Below are 17,699 nucleotides of genomic sequence, written 5' to 3' on the forward strand. Positions count from 1 at the left end.
TTATTCCAAATACCTTAAAACCTAAATACAGAATGAAAAATCAGCCAAGAATATTACTAGGTTCCATTCTGCTATACTGCTGTGCATGTTGCTCCTTGAGTAAGTTCTTGGCTGCATTTATTTAATTTGTGAATTGCTCTGGGCTGAAAGTGTGACTTCATTTGTATCTCAAATATTGCTAGGCAGCTACAAGTTTTCCTTCTTTGCCTTCGTATTGTAATTTACTACAGAATAACTCAATTGTTTAAATTTACATCTGAGGTAAGCATGCATTTATTCTTATTGGTTGTGAATAGGAAAAAAAAAATGTAGTCTTTCAGATGGAGTCAAACTAAGAATAGCATTCACACATGTGGCAAGATAGATATTAGTTCCAGTCATCCCTAATGCTAGAACTGAAAAGCCCTTTTGAGCTTTCTAGACCAGACTGAACTGCTAGTGGGAAGGCAAAATCATTCATATTGTTGTTTCTTTGGACTTATTTAGTATTAAGAGCTATGACTGATGCCAACCAAAGAGTACATAAAACTCTTATATATAATGACACAATCTCCCTTAGGTCACAGGTTTGAAATAAGGTTCATACAGACACAATAATTCACTCTTTCTGATTCATCTTTGAGATAAAGCTTAACTTGTAATCGTTATATGAGACAAATTGCAGCATATTAAATGTTTTGAGCTATCAAATGAACCAAAAACACATGAAATAATGTAGTAATAATTTATGGAAAAAAAATCTATAAAAAAACCTCCTCCATTTATTATCTTGGCTTATATACTTGAGTTCCAAGACAGTATTAAATAATGTACTAGATAATACTTTGTAATACTTATGCCGTAAAATGAAGCAGAGTGAAGCCTGACCTTAAAGTATAAAGCACTTGAAGAAGATAGAGACCATTTTTTATTATAATTTATGTTAGTCTTCATTTTAGATGGATATTCTTCATAAGAGTACTACCTGTACCTTATCTTTTCACTGAGTAGATCCTGGAATAAAGAAAATATGCTTCAGTCTTTTTTCTCTGATTTTCATTCTGAACTCCTTTTCACAGATGCTTGTAAAACCTGTGGGAATGATTACACTGTCACTGATGTGGGAGCAGATAAGGAGTAACCTGAATTTAATTACTGTAGTTCTCCTCTCACTCTTATTGATTTTTCTTCATTGCTTTAGCAGATTTTTTCCTGGTTTATATCAGTGTAAATGTAAATGAGATCAAAATCAGATTCTAATAATTCACCCAACTAATATGTAAGGAGATAATAAGATACATCTGCGTCTTTATTTTACTTAAATCTTAAAGGAAAAGTCGGAAAATATACACTGGTTTCTGAAGTTACATTTAAATATGTAATTAAAAATAGACAAACAGGAGAATTCCTTTATAGCCTAGAGTCAACTGGTCTTGCCTTCACTGAGGAGAACACAACGTTTACAAGTCTGAGATAAGCATAGTAAGTGGCATTGTCTGTCAGCATGCCACAGCACTGCTTTAGTATTTGTGCCATTTTTGTCTTTTTAGTTCCATTTTAAAAGTAATGTAAAAATAAATGTGGTAAAACAAGCAAAGTAGACATATTGAGAGGAGGGTGGGATGAGAATAGGAATGAAAACTGGAGCTGTAGTTCTGACCATCATCTCTCTGCCATTTGGAGTTTGCTATGAATGTAGCGAAGTGATAGCTATTTTATACTGTTCTGAATAAAAACCCATGCTGTAAACGTGTGATCCATCCTGTGATGGGCAAAAGGGGATATTTTTCCATGACTATATTTAATTGCTGTATGCATCTGTGAGCTCACTTAAACCCCATCTGTACTCTACTCCACAAACACACAACCCTGCCTTTCCTGATCAGAATTAGGTGCGCTGGACAACACAGCTTCTGCGTGAATTTCAAGGAAGTGCTGATATCTAAATATCGACATTAGTAAAATATTCTCCTTATCACCCAAAACTCTTGTTTCGGCTAATGGTAGCTGCTTCTCAGGGGCTATATTTTTTCTGATATTCCCAGTGTACAGTTTCAACAAGGAGGGAACCTTGAATGCTTTTAGTCCCTTTTGTTGCCATTGTTGCCTTCTGAGTAGCTGATATTTTGTCAGTGACAGAGAAACTGCACTATTTATGGGTTTTGCACTATAAAACTACTGCAGCCCAGTCACATGGCTTCCTTTTCTAAGCCATCTGTCACAGAGGTCTGGAATTTTATGTGAATGTTGGTTGTGCAGACTTAACCCAAGTTTTTTTATTACGAAAAATGTCAGCAACTACAATATTTAGCATTTTACTTTACATTGGTCATTAAACTTGATTACTGTAGCTCTGTTTCATCGCTATAGTTACATATCAACTCTGAAGCCAAAAAACACTGGGGCGATCATAGCAGAGCTGTATTGTCAGATCCTGGACTGTGAACTTGGCACTGATATAGTTAATATCTTGGATTTTTGTAACTAAGGTTTATTAATGCTGGTATAAAAATGTATTTGATATTATACAGATGGCATAAGATGTTGTGGATACTAAGTTATTATCCAGGATAAGCTGCACTGTCAAATTCAGGGCTTAAAACTATCACAGGAGATTAAACTATTTACTAAAAAGGGGCAGAAAGATATAACCAAAGCGTCTTAGTATGAACATATTAGAAGTGTATTTACTTCCCATAAATATAATAAAACATCTCTTTAAGCTGTATGATTGAAAATGTGAACTTTGTCATGCAGACAAAGCAAATGTGAGAAGTGTCTGAGTTTTTGAACAGGGGACAAGCAGATGGCTTGGTATGCCTCAGTCTAGGTGTGCATCTGTCACAGAACCATGGATACTAAATGGAATCAAGATCCCCAAGTAAAGAGAGATCACTTGAAATTTCAATTTTCTACCAAAATTTTCCTTGTGATTAAAAATGTTTCATCAGATGCACTTCACCTTTAAACAAGTCACCACTGGCAGTGGTAGAAGACAATGCTGCATGAAGGAAGCTTGTGCCTTCAGTCTAACTGATTTTCTCATATCACACTTTCAGTACAGAGGAATCATTCTCTGATTTATCATAAATGTTTTTAAGATCCATAAGTAAACATAAATTTGTCTGCCTTCACTTTAACCATTAAATGATGGACTAATTTCAAGCAATAGCTAATGGGAAAAAAGATTTGCTGCTATAGTCTCATCTTTTCCTAAGAAAAAGACCAAAGTAAGATGGAAAAGCTTGCTCCCTGAGCATATTTTCTATTTACAACACAGGATCTAAGTGATTCAGATACGGTACAGGCTTACTTCTTATTTTTTCAAAATAAGAAGACTTCATGTGGGCTAATATGACCGTCTCCTAAGTTACCCAGAACCATCTAGCCTCAAATTCCCAAGTGGCTTCTGAACTTTGTAGCAATGGAAATAGAAAATAGTACTGATGAAAACAACAGTAGGACTCATCAGCATTAAATATAGCATTCAACATGAGTACTACTTCTATGACCTTGAATGATCTCTGTAGTCTGTATATTTTCCAATATTGTTCAGGTTAACACGTAGACCTAGGCTACCAAGCGTTCTTTCAAAAGGTATCTTTTTCACCTCCTCTGCTACTTGATTTAATAATTGCTGTCAATAGTAGAGGACCAGTCTTATCCATATCTAAACACCATGTCAATATGCAGAATTGCTCCCTGCTTAAGACATACATATTAATTCCAGACAGTATTCCTGCACTTGAAATCGTAAGAGCAAAGGAACAAAAAAATCCTAAGTATACAGAGGACATCTTGGGCAATTATCTGTACACAGAAATTGCAATGGCCACAAAGAAGTTCTCAATGGTAAATTCCCAGCAAGTTGCTAGTCATCTGTCCATGAGGATAGGACAAGGAAGCAGTATCTCATTTGTGAGCGGTAGCAAAAAGTTTTCCATCTTCTTAAAGGATGATGTGGACATGCAAAAACTTACTTAGGCCTATGTCCAGAAGCAGAAAAACTGTTTTCTCAATGCAGAATGGGCTCAGAGTTAGCCCTCACAACATGAGCATGAGGTGAAATGTTTTGTTGCACCTATTAGCAAGCTGTACTTTTGAGGAGCTTTTAGCCATTCCAACAAGAGGAGTTTTTACTGTGGAATGCAGAATACTGAGCTTCCCAGCTTCCCTGGTTCTCCTCATATATCTAAGCAGTCCCTTAATATGAACAGGAACTGCTCTGAGAGATTTTCCCAGCGTGGAAAGAGAAGTTGGGTCTCTTTCCAGACTGCACGCTCTGATGAAATCAGAGACTGCTGCTTGCTGTACTTCCCAGAGTAGCTAAGGCTTTGTTGACTCATATCGGAAGTCTCAATCAAGGAGATTGCTGCCAAGATTATTCCGTAGCTCTCTGTCTTCTGCTTTCTATGCAGACCTTGTTTTGTGGCAAAACTTTAAAAGGTGATTTTCAACTCAGATTATGATTGTGAAAAATTGCTGGGAGTTGGCCTATTCTCTCTTATAACTAGTGACAGGACTAGAGGGAATGGCTTCAAGTTTCACCAGGGAAGATTCAGACTGGATGTTAGGAAATACTTCTCCGAAAGAGTTGCCAGGTGCTGGAATGGGCTGCCCGGGGAGGTAGTGGAGTCACTGACCTTGGAGGCATTCAAGGAACATTTAGATGTTGTGTTGGGGAACACCGTTTAGTGAGACCAATCGGTGATAAGTGGATGATTTGTATGGATGATCTTTTAAGTCTTTTCCAACCTTGGGGATTCTATGATTCTCATACTGTGTTTCTTTTAGGAATATTTCTTACCCCTCCTTCTCTCCCCCATGATGCAGATGTAATATTTGTGAGGTATTGGGGGAAGGGAGCATATGTAATGCTGGTGATGACCTAAACAATGCATTAATGCTTTTAACTGTGAATTGGGGTCATAGTTTTCTGTAAGAGTGAAAAGATCAAGAAGATTTAAAGCTAAACTTTTTTTAAATAAAACTAGATTTGTAGTGTGTAGGCTATGGTTTAGATGCATCTTATTTAAATTCTACTTACAATGTTTAAGCTGAGATGCAGGGAAGCTACTCTTAAGTCTGCCTAAGAGTTGGACATTAACTGATATAAATCGAAAAGCTGGTTTTAGATTCAGATAAATTTAAATAAAAGCATGCATTTATACTTATCCTTTAAAAGCACCACATGTTTATGTTGCATCCTCACCATGTCCGCATTTAAGCATGTCTCTATTTCCTCTTGCATGTCAGGGAACTGAGATAGAAGTGGATGAAAATGGCACTCTGGATTTGAGCATGAAAAAGAACCGAAGCCAAGACAAAGTTACGCCTCTCACTTCTTCCAGTACAGTACTTCCCACTCCTTCCTCTTCTCCTTTCAAAACAAGCAGCATTCTGGTAAATGCAGCCTTCTACCAGGCTCTCTGTGAGCAAGAAGGCTGGGATACACCAATCAACTACAGTAAGACACATGGCAAGAAAGAAGAAAAAGAGGTATTTTTTTTCTGAGTGATTTTTTTTTCAGTGGATGAGTGGTCAAATAATGGTATTGCAGTAAATCTCTGCCAGTGAGCCTTAGATCTCACATGTGAGTCTATTGGTTCAGAATCCCATCTGAGAGCATAAGTTCAGAAATGAAAAATTGTTAGAAATTCCTGAAGGTTTTTTTTTTACAATTAGCACAAAAATATATGTATGTAATTTCCATCTATAGTGATGACTTTTATTCTATAAGAAATCAGGGAAAAATGGAAGAATACATACAAATATCTTCTCTTTTCAACCTATCCTAGGAAAGATTAAAAGTCAAACTTGAAAACATAGGAAAAAAAGCAAGATGACCAACTAAAATTTCAGTAAATGCTTTTATTTAGCCTTTGTACCTTTCATGGCTACTCTTCTAGACTTCCCCTTCCAACTTGGTAATGATCATGATTTTGGTTTTGTTTATCATATAGATTTATGCCATGTTGGCATCATAGCAGCCTGGTCTTCTGTTGTTTTTCTCTCCTTCTATTTGACTCTTCTATTGTTTTTCTCTCCTTTTGGACAAGCTTTGGCTTTCAGTCAATTTTTGTTTTGTTATTTTTCTTTTTCTTGAGTCTGGCCATCAGAATATAGATTATTTGAATTTCTCTTATATAAGGAGGGAATCATAAATACATTTTAAGTCTAATTAACCAGAATCTTGCTAATAAACATAAACAAGCCTTAGTGATAGCTTTCTGAAGTAGAATATAAATGTTTCCATTTGAAGTTTTTTATTTGGCTTCGAATACATTTCCTTTTTATTTGTTTTATACATATATATATATATAGAGAGAGAGAGAGAAAGAAAGAGAGAGAGAATAAAACATTTGAGCATTTTAATTATTACAAAATAATCTTTTCTTCAAATATCAAAACTGATACTTTAAGAAGACATACAGTGTGGTAAAGCTGTTTAGATTTGAAGTTAGGGGATTCACACTTACAATTCCAAAAATACCAGGAAATAGAAAATAATTCAGTTGTATGAATAAAAATCTGACAGGATTGGATAGAGATCTGCCATAATGAGACAATTTGTGCTGCGGTGGATCATTTATTGGAGGCGGGCTTGTCTTGAAGTGCACACTGCTGTCACCTCTGTGAGGTTGACTGTGCTCTCTGCCTCAGCCACAAGACTCTGGGAACCTGTATCAGTGTTCTGGAGTGAATTTCACACAAGACAGTAAGCTGAGGGCCCCAGCTTTGAGAAAACTGCTTTGCTGCAGGAGATCAACTGATGCTGCAGCCTGTTCTGTTGCCCCTCCTCCCTGCAGCAACTGAGGATCAGAGAAGCAGCTATGGCAGAAGCACCTCCATGTGTCCCACTCTTGATGGACTTTCAGACAGCCAAGATGTGAGGCTGCCTGGTTCACTTGGCACCAGCATAGGGAACTGGAGGCATCAGCACACTACATAAAATGAGTTAAAGATCACTGTTCAGACACTCTTGCCCCTCACACTCTATGCTTTGACACTATATGGCATGTTCCTAATTGAGGATCTGGACCCAGACCTCTGCTGTGAGCTTTTGCCATCCCAGGGAACATCAGTGTGTCCAGTGATCTCAGGGCCAGAGGCTCTGTTTGGAAATCGAAGACTGGCAGTTATCCTCATGCAAAGAAAATGACTGATTAGATCTATTTCTAATTCATTGTTATCTGGTTCATATGCACAACAGTTGCTTAATTTTGGTGGTAATTTCCAGAAAATATTGTCTCTCTCTCTCTCAGTGAAATAGCCTGTCCAGATGCCCCCTTAAAAAAAAAATCTGAATTTGGAAAAAGCTCAAAATCACTCCAAAAGGAAAGCGCTGAGAAATAACTAGAGCTGTCAGTTAGTTCAACTGTCAGTTCTCCAAAGATTTCAGGGCTTAAAAATGTTAAAAGTGCCAGATGCTATTATCTGTTATTCATGTTACCATTATGTTCTGGTCTTTGCTGAAATCAATATAAACTTCCATCTGTACATTAATGGAGTTTCATTGCTTGCTTGCTTTCTGTAGTGTGCATGCGTGAATACACACATGCTCTGCAGAAAATAGTAGTGCTTGGATGGATTGGGCTGGTTTTCCTTTTAGTCTGGTATTCTTCAGATTTTTAATAGCATTTAATTATAAATCCCATCAAATGGGAAAGGAAAAATTATACATACATGTAGCTATCATCATCATCATTTAAAAGACCAAGTAGGAAGCACTGAAAGTGTTTTCCCAAGGGCCTATCTATCCATCTAAAGCTAAATCTCTGGTAGACATGGTCCCTTGTGGGCTGCATGTATTGACTCTAGGGCCAAGAAAGGCAAAGTTTGGATATTCTTCTGCTTGCATTCCTATTGTGAGGTCTTCCTTTTACAGCCTCTACAAATCTGAAGATTTCAAGCTGCTTGAATAATGGTCTTTCACAAGCTGCAAAGAAAATGCTGAGGAAATCACCTCTTTAAATATCTGCATGCTTCTCTCATTCCTTAGAAATATATTACTACTTTGGTCCTTGGGAGAATTTTTTCTTTTTCAAGGGAGCACAACCATTAAGTTCTTGTAGGTTTTTTGTCATGTCAGTGTGTGTATAGCTGTTGGTTTAAAAATCTTACTTCGGAAAAGTTAGTTCAATAAATCCAGAATTAAATTTTGGAAAAAAAAATATGATATGGATATCATACACATTAAATATGTGCATCTAGATATACTTACATGAACTTTTATCTTCCCATCCTATTTTTTTAATGATTCAATAGATCATTAAATGAAATTGTGTATATCAAGCTCAATGCTGTTTTGTCAAGTCCCAATATGTGGGATTAATAGCCAGTCCTCTCTGTGCAGTAGTTATCAATCAGTGACTTGACGAATGTCTCACACAGAGGTTTCTTGTCCAACAATTGATCAAGAGATGTCTTCCATTTGAGATAAAGAACACAAGCTGTAACTGAAAACATTAGGAAGCCCTGCAGTGTGAGCAGTTACAGGTACTTTTGTTGACTGCAGATGCATCCTGAAGATCACCATGTAGCTCAGGAGCTCAGTGGAATGCAGGAATGGTCTTTCAACCAGTGCCAATACCGGGCTCTTCTCATCTGAACCACTCACAAGAGATGGAAAAGGCTGATGTGTGCCCGGTCCTTATATATTTTTAAGATTCTTCCCACGCATGCACTAATTCTTTAGAAAAAGTATTGGGCCCCAGTTCAGAAACACAGATGTAGCCTGTTGGATTTGGCTGATAAAAAATGCACACAATTGATAAGTCAACCTTCTTCAACATTCACTGCATTAACTAGAAACAAACTTACCTAGGGTTTCAGAACTTATGTTGATATCTTAACCCTGCATCTGTCAGGAGAAGGTCACCAATTTGCTGTTCTTTTGGGAGCTTCTGATTTTATGCAGAGTTACAATAGTGACAATCCCTGTACAAGCTTTTATCTACATGTATGGAAGAAAGGAATGTGAGAACACGAGGGAAGACATAGTAATTAAATATAACTCTCTTTCTACAGTAGCTTTAAGAGGAAGAATATCCCCACATGTCACTAGAATCAGGATTTAACTTCATGTTGGAAAACAGTATCTCAGGTTGACTTAAATGTGGAAAAAAGCTGGAGTTCCTTTCTCTATTTTCACTTTTTAGCTTCTTGGCCTCCATGTTTGGATAACTTTCAAATATTTAGTATTTCTATATGAACATTTTAGCAATGCTGGTCTCCATTAAACTCCATTACTCCTTATGTGAAATTTTCCTTTAGAAATACAATTCCAAGAGCCTGAAATATATCAGTTTACTTTTATACCTTAAAGCATGACTTGTCCATTGCTATGAAAGAGTGTTTAGAAAAGAAGACATGCATTTTTGCTTCGTACATTTGTAGCAGATGTGATTATTCCCAAACAAACTAACGCCACAAATGTGGCTCCAAAAATCAGCAGTAACTGATATATCAGTAATATAACATGAATTTCCATGTGTACGTATAGTGTAAGTTACAGTAAGAAGTAGGTAGCCAGTACCAGAAAGCAGAAAGGAAGTCATATTGAAGATCCAGTCCCCAAACAGGCAAAGATGAACTGCCAGAATTGAAGACCATATGGAAGCTTTATCAGAAGAAACACTCCCGCAGAGATTACAAGTCCCAGTAGGCAGAATCTCCATTTTCTGTCCAGATTCTTCTCAGCCCTTCACTATGTGCTTAAGAGTTCTGCAGACATCCCTACCCCTCTGTCCTGGCACGTTCATCATCTGCACAAGCCCAGAGTATCTACAGCACCAACCCTGTGAGTTTAGCAGAAGCTGAGAGGTTCTCCCCTTAACTGCAGGCAGCAGTTTCTACTCCTACATGTGGTAATTTCAGAGTGCTACCTGCATGTGTATCAGATTGAAGTAACAAACCCAACGTGAGTTCCCAGCAAGGATTTATAGAGATTTAATAATTGATGCTACGGGCTTTGAAGATTTCTTGAATGATGCAATATCCACACAGCATTTCTCCCAAAAGAGAAAAACAAAAATAGTAATAGTTGAAGACGTTAATTCCCAAAACAGTAGAAATGTAGATATTTGAAATGATCAAAGGTTTTTTGTTTGGTTGTTAGTTTTTTTGGTTTTTTTTTCTTTTTCTTTTCAGAAAATGAAAATGCTTTATACTCCAGGGCTCTGGATTTCCAAAATTCCTTCCCAGGAGAATGAATATGTACAGTGCATACTATCCATCAAATAGCCCTGCAGCAATGATGATTTTAATCTACAAATAGTAGAAATCAATAACTACCCTTACCAGCCTGCTGCTAAGAAAATTTCAGTGTTTTTTTTTTCTCACAATTTTTATTCTGTCAAGAATCTCGTCTTTGCATGACATCAAATCACTACATTCTACTAACCTAGAAAGTGTTGCATTTACATATTTTTATATACAATAGGGTTTTTTTAATTTATGATTATAATTTTTAAATTCACAATATGGTACAATTGTTCTCTTCAACTGCATATAAAACATAATGAATGAAGCACTTGCAAAGAAAAAGCAAATATATACTTTCTGAAGTCATGTTTATCTGTACATTCAATAATTGCCTTAATTTTCTCTGTGTGTTTTTCTTTGGTCTTCATCATTGTAATATAAATGTAAAACTGATTTTCCCTATGTACACATTAAAACAGCATCTACCTTCAGAAATAATTTCACAAATATACTGTTCAACATTTTAAAACATCTACCTCCCAGTGCTTTGAATTGTGATGCATTACCCTTTTTTAATCACTTCTCTTGTGGCACTTTCTAAAATGTTTTAAAGATGTTAAATATGTAAAAGGCCTTGACCAGAGAAACCATTTGTCACACTCCCATCTAATATTTCAGAAAGATCCAGTGAGTTCTCCAGAAAACATGGAAGAAAAAAAGTACCCAGGGGAAGTCTCCATACCAAGTCCTAAACCTAAGCTCCATTCAAGAGACCTCAAAAAGGAGCTCATCACGTGAGTCACAAAAAAATGGCATGTTTTCCTCTACCCTTCTAAAGACTGACTAAATTGTTTGTCTGAGTGCTGGTTTGAAGTGCATTTGAGGGAGCTGAGAAGGGAGACTTCCATGACTGATCATTTCAGATAGCTCCTGCTATAGGTCAGCATGAAGCTGGTAAATGGTAGAGTTAGGTCTGAGAGTTTGGACAGATTCAAGACCTGTACTGTACTCTGTATCCTCTTGTTCCTCATGTAGATAGGTAACAAATGCACAACAGCTACAAGTAGGCTAGGTTAACATTTATGTAATTAAATAAACTTTATTTGGAAAGTCTTTGTTATAGGTCCACTTATGAGGATTTTTGTAGAAGTGCAGCAGATTTTGCAGATATGAAACATACAAAGTTCAAAGGATAAAATGGATAGTGGACTGTGAGGAGCTGCCCCAGGGATTTCCAACCTGTGGGAAATCAGCTTAAGTCACTAATTTGCTTTCTTCGAATCATTCTGTCATTCTGTCCTACTGAAAATCCAGTGGACTCACAAATTCATGCTCTAGGAGAATAGGCTGATGATTTCTTTTCCCAAGAAAAGACACTCATTTGCTTAAAGTCCAAAACTTTATTGCCAAAAACTGCAAAGAAATCAGGATAATTCTGTTACACCTTTTTGCGCATAACAGCTTGTTTCAGTTCAGAACAGTTTCAGTAAAATTGCCTCAACCAGCTCATAACACTGGTCGCCTTTTAAAATCCCAGTTAGGCTCTTCACAAAAGCCTACTGGATTCATGTCAACACTGATATCAATAGAGTGGGTTTTTTGCCATCTGGGATCGAGTAATCATTTATTCCACTTTTCCTTTTGTCCCCAGTACAAAATAGGTCTCTCTAGGCAAGTGGACATAGTATTACTTAGTGATGATAGTCTATAATGTATCACTGCCTAGCTCTTCGACAAATAAATGAGTTGCATCCCATCACCTTGTGTCCTGCTCCCCAGATTCAGTGGCACTGAATCAGCTAGATATGCTTCTGTCTTTAGAAAAAACATCTCCCTGGGGCAAGCTTCTGTGTGAAGAGTGATTCTTTCACCTCATGCCGTGCAGCCTGCATGTTGTCTACTCACCACATTGTATTTGTACTTGTAGTTCATGACCCAAATTGAAAGAGGTCGTGTTTGTTTTGCCTCCTCTAAAACAACTGCTTACAAAAATGCTCAGAGTTTATTTGCTGAAGACTCTAATGGCTTTTCTTTTGTAATATTTATTCCTTTGTTATACTGACCTGTTTAGAGATGCCTGTAAAATACTTTTCTAATCTCCTAAGTAAAAATTCTCCACCGTATTTATGAAAATGATAATCTGGAAGTGGTTTTACTCTATTTTTTTCACACGGTGAGTAGAAAGAGACACCTAAAATGTAGCTGTCTTGAAAATTCAATAAGGAATAGTTTTAATATATCAGCAGAATCTAGGGGCAATTATAGGGATGAGACTGCATATCTGAGATCCCACTAAGCCTGGAAACTTGTACAGAACAATCCAATACAGGTGGCTCCATCATGAGGAAGTTTTTAAAATGACATAAGCACTTACAGATAAAAAAAAATTTGACCCCATTTTCTCACTTGTAGTGAACTACTGTATGAATATCAGCTCATAGCATGTGCCTTCTATTTTTCCAAGCTGATTCTCTTAACGAAAACTACATTGCTCAAGTTGAAGTGTGCTGTGATATCTTGCTACAGCTTTTTCACAGATTTGAAAAGTTCCTAGCATTCTGCCAGTCGAGAGAAAATAGCCAGGTGAGGATCTGAGGTATTCCTTACTCAAGGAGCACTAGCTAAATGTTTCTGTGCAGCTTCTGATTGCCCTGCTTAACTATCGGCCCAGTGAAACACAGCCATTTATAAGGTGACTACACGACTGCTGTTGGAGGTTTTAAAAAACTGTAGAAGGGTATACTTAACTCATTCCACATCCACCCACAAATTGCATTTCTTGCCATTTCTGCCGACTTGCAGAGGAATATATCCCAATTAGGTAAATGATCTCAGTGTTATGAGTAAAGTCGAGTTGAGGAAAAAAATAACATTTTCTCCAGGTCAAATATGCCTTTAACTCTTGGCATAAACGAAAAAACCCATTGTGCTAAATGTACACCACTTTTATGCCATTTCTCATTTCAGCTGAGAAAAGTCCCAGGAAAACACACTCATTCTGAGCTTTAGCTAATAGGTTTTCTGTTCTGCAAGCAAACATGGCATCTGCTTCTCACTTATATGAGCAAATAACTATACATTTGTAAATAAAGTGCCTTATTTTGTCCAGAAGCTAAAGGAATGATTTGGGATATTATTGTTCTCAGGCCTGCATTACACACAAGTTTAGATAGGAAACTTTATCCCTAGGATTTATGAATTGCAGTGAAAAATTGGTAGCAATAGTAATGTTTCTTTTCAAGAATCCAAGCTGTAACTGAAAAATCTATGCAAAGCAAGGTGGCTTCACACTTGCATAGATAAAAAAAAAAGTACAGTTCTGACTGATTTGCATGGTGGAAATAGGACTTTTTTTCCTTCTATGCTTTAAATAGTAATTGAAAACTAGAACTGTCGAGTAGATTTTGCTTGTTTTTGTGGTGTCATGATGGTATTGAGATGTGTTATGATGAATATGACTGCCCTAAGTATCATCATGTTTTAACTGAAGGGTAAGCTATGTGGTATATTATACATGTTCTAACCTCTCATTGCATCTTCTTATAGCTGTCCGACTCCAGGATGTGATGGTAGCGGTCACGTAACAGGAAACTATGCCTCACACCGCAGGTAAGGAAAAACAAGAAAACCAAAGCAGTAAACAGAGCTACTTTTATCTGCTGTCATTTAATTTCTTCTATACTAACCACATATAAGTACTCAAAAGTAATTTGAAGAAAATAATCCATTCAATGTCTATTTTTTCCTGTTTTATATTTTGTAGAAGGTCTGGACTGAATAGTCTGATGGATTTAGGCAGCATATGCTTGTTACACAAGCTGCATGACTTAGCAGAGACCTATAGATAAGTCATTGAGTAAAGTTTGCATTTCCTTAACTGAACAAGCACTCTCTATACAGATGAGATGTTGAATGGGATTTTAAATAAGGTTTCTGTAGATACCACTGCAAGTAGCTTTGAAATTCATAGAACTGACAATATATTCTGTAGCTGCCAATTATTTTCTTCTGCCTACTGTCTACCTGGGGGTTGAAACAATAATTTATTATGTTTCCTTTTGAGTGCGAGACAGAAGCAGCTACGTGGACCAGATGCTCTACCTGCCCTTTATGTACAAAGGGCTCTGTATAACACTGCATTGCCATACAATGCTTTACGGGGACGTAGAAAACTCTACCCCTAACTATATATATTTTCCAGTAATTCATGACATAGAGTCTGGCATAGATTGTTCCTCCTTTGGCAACAGGAAATATCTGAGGGTCTGTTTTTTTCACATTTTAAGTCACATTTTTTATAAAGATTTCTGTCTTAAGTAAAAAATCTATAAATTTTGTTTCAGTTAAACGTTCTACATTGTATTTTTCAGTGTTTCTGGGTGCCCATTAGCTGACAAGACACTAAAATCCCTTATGGCTGCTAACTCTCAGGAGCTTAAGTAAGTATTAATAATAATAAAAATGTAATTCTTATTTATCTTTGATCAACATGTTCCCTACATTAACTAAGTTTTTCATTTGAATTACTCTGAGCAATGAAGTATGAAATATTTCAGGGAAGTTCACTTATTTGAACAGTTTATTTCTTTCAATTTGCCTTTCCTGTTTTTTGGTGTCCCTTCATTTTCATGAATTAGCCAGGACATGGAGATAAATATTGAAAACTCTAAGAGAGGCTTCTTTCACAGTATTTTTCATTCAGAAAGAAAGAGAAAATACTTAAAACACACTACTGATTAGAGAAAATAGATAAAATAAATCTAAAAACTAGACCAGAAATCCTGTGTATCGCTTTTTATCATTCAGTACCATATACTATGCGTTTAATGTCACTGAAGCAGACATCAAGTCACGTGATTCTGTGCTGGCATAATTTTCACCATGAAATGTCACTTACAAAAGGACTGTGCGGGCTCTGCTATATAGACAGATGTATAGGGACATATGAATATTTCAAAAATCTGTAGTCAAGAGAGGCACTGGCAACCAGTCATCTAGTTATTGAACTGCCTTTGTCTATAAGGACATGGGGAAGAGGAAAGGATAATTAGAGTTCTTTCATAGCTTTCTCTCTGCATCTTGCAAATTGGATCCTGTAATAGATGGCTTGGAAATCTCGTGGATGCATGTAAAAAGAGAAGAATCCTGTGACTGTCCTTTCTGTCCTTTTGGTTCATCCCTAATCCAGACAGAAGAAAATAAAGACCAACTATGGCAGTTATGCTGTTAAGATGATATTTATGGCTGTACTGACTACACAAAGGTTTGACTCCGTGTTTAGTCACAAGTTAGCTTACCTAGATCAAATGCTAGTGGTCTCATTCTCTAGTCCAATAAAATGAATTGCAAACAAAATGAACTGATGGAGGTGAACCTGCTAGAGATGCTTCAAAATGGCAAAAAAGGTCAATTTATATGAGCAACTGCTTGAAACAGTTCTGAAATTTATTCGGGAAACTGACACACTGGCACAGTACTTCATTGACTCTCAAATGTATAAAATTGAGTTTTAGTATTTTTTTTAATAGAGCAGCACAAGAAGGAGGGAACTGACTTGTGAAAATGCTGACAAATGTGAAATTGTTTGCTGAGTCATATATATTTGTCCCTGCTTTTTCTGGCTTTCTGCCATACATAGACACTCACACAAATATTTTGAATAGTTGCTCTTCATGCAGCCCCTCCCCCACATATTCATGTGTGAATAAAAAAATTTGCATACCAATATGGTTATTTTTCCACTAAAGCTTCTAGAGTTTTGGTCATGCCATAAGGAAAGAGGAGCAACAGCATATGACTTAAATGACAAACTGCACATTGTACGCCATGTATAATAAGTGAGTTGTGAAAGACAAAGTCAAAGTTCATGAACATTTCACAGACAGAAATATGTTGCATAATGCACTTAGCATTTAATTTCAATTAGCTAGAAAAGAGCAAAAATCAAAATCTGTTCACAGACAATTTGCAAAAGGGAAAAGGGCGAAATAAAATTATTTTCCACAAATGTACCAACTTATTTTAGCTTCCTGTAAATGTTATTCAGGTGAAATTTTAAACGAAATTCTGCTTTTGATAACAATGAAATGAAATCTTAAGCTACTGGGGTAGTATAGTGATATTAGTAGCTAGATTTACTACACAGCAATGTGAGCAAAGGGCATAAATGCTCATAGAATCAGGCCACTGAAGTACTCTCATGTAGTTAGGCGTGAAGATGAAAAAGCTGTGTATTTTTTCCAAATATTATTCATGTTTAATTTGCCAGAATCAAGATACGATTTTGGCTTTAACTGTGTATCTCTAAGCCAGCAAAGATACAAGGCTTCCACGTGATCTACAGTTTGGAAATAAGGAATATCCGTTCAAAAAGTGAATCTTTGAATCTGTCTCACTCCAATTATAGGAGGGAGAGGAGGTTCTTTTTGGTATATGTCAAATGTTTGCCTGATCAGTTTATTACAAATCCAAGTCGTTTAGGGAGATGGGGAAGGGAAGACAGGTGATAGAAAAAAGATACGAAATACATAAAAGCAAAGAGTCTTCGTAGAAAGCGAGAAAGAGTCACCACCAAGATTGTCAGCCCTAGATTTTCTGCTGAACCTAGGAACTTGTTCAATCACCGCGGGGGGATGGAAGAAAGCCAGGAAGCTTTGCAGCAAGGCGGCCCCGGGGGGTTTTCTCCTAAGAGGCTTTTTTCTTTGAGAGAATTCCTCTGTCAGAGGCTTCTTTTTTTTTGGGGAGTTCTTCTCCAAAGTCCTTAGTTTAGGGGAGACCTTTTATCCCCCACTTCTCAGGTGTTTTTTTCTTCTTCTTTAGCGTGACACACCTGGTCCAACAGATAAGCCAGCAGGGAGTGGTGACTTCATTGCCATGCACAAGCATTATGGCCTTTTGCAGCAGTCTACTCCTTCAAGCCACACCCCTGAAAAAGACTGCTTGTCCTGCTTCTGCTTATCTTTGCAATCACAAGCAGAAGTGCTGTGGCATGGTGACACCCACCACTCGCCCCTAGATAATTCACAGTTTTCAGTTACATTCTTATCTTCAAAAAGGCCTCATGAAGCAGGATTTGAGCCAAGAACAAAAAAGAGGCGTTCAGAAATTAAATGTAATATCTGAGGATTCTCACTGCACTACACAATTTAAGATGGTCGAATTAAAATACACTAATATCGATAACTATATGGATTTTTAAGCTATAAAGGAGAGTCATAATTTATTTCATTTTCTCTCAGGTCACCAAAGAGCTGCTTATCAAACCTGAAAGTTTAAAAGCATACTATAGAAAAATATCGAATTAGAGTTCAGAAATTCTAGGAAGTAGGTAGATACTCCTATCCTCATATTAGTTGCTCTAGAGGTTAAAGATCAATTACTAGAAGAGATTTGTCTAGGTAGATTCCATATACCATGTTGATAAATTATCCATAATCCACCAACACCATGACATGCTCTAATCAGTACTTTACTTAGTTGACCTGTGTGGGTTAACCTTAGGTTAAGTTCCTATC

At 36.8% G+C, this 17,699-nt stretch overlaps 1 protein-coding gene across 4 annotated transcripts in view; it reads left to right on the forward strand.

Moving 5' to 3' along the window:
- Positions 1-17,699, forward strand: part of ST18 (ST18 C2H2C-type zinc finger transcription factor) — a 48,301-nt gene that overhangs the window by 19,395 nt on the left and 11,207 nt on the right. For 2 of the 4 annotated variants that reach the window (XM_065752494.1, XM_065752495.1), the window contains 4 exons: positions 5,236-5,478; positions 10,864-10,979; positions 13,732-13,794; positions 14,556-14,624. In XM_065752494.1, coding sequence (XP_065608566.1) covers positions 5,236-5,478; positions 10,864-10,979; positions 13,732-13,794; positions 14,556-14,624 — 491 coding nt within the window. The remainder of the gene's footprint in view (positions 1-5,235; positions 5,479-10,863; positions 10,980-13,731; positions 13,795-14,555; positions 14,625-17,699) is intronic. The other 2 variants (XM_065752496.1, XM_065752497.1) reach the window with 1 other exon arrangement.

Source organism: Cyrtonyx montezumae, unplaced genomic scaffold, assembly GCF_038088225.1.
Source record: "Cyrtonyx montezumae isolate F1298 unplaced genomic scaffold, pur_monq_1.0 scaffold_8, whole genome shotgun sequence".
NCBI classification, from domain to species: Eukaryota; Metazoa; Chordata; class Aves; order Galliformes; family Odontophoridae; genus Cyrtonyx; species Cyrtonyx montezumae.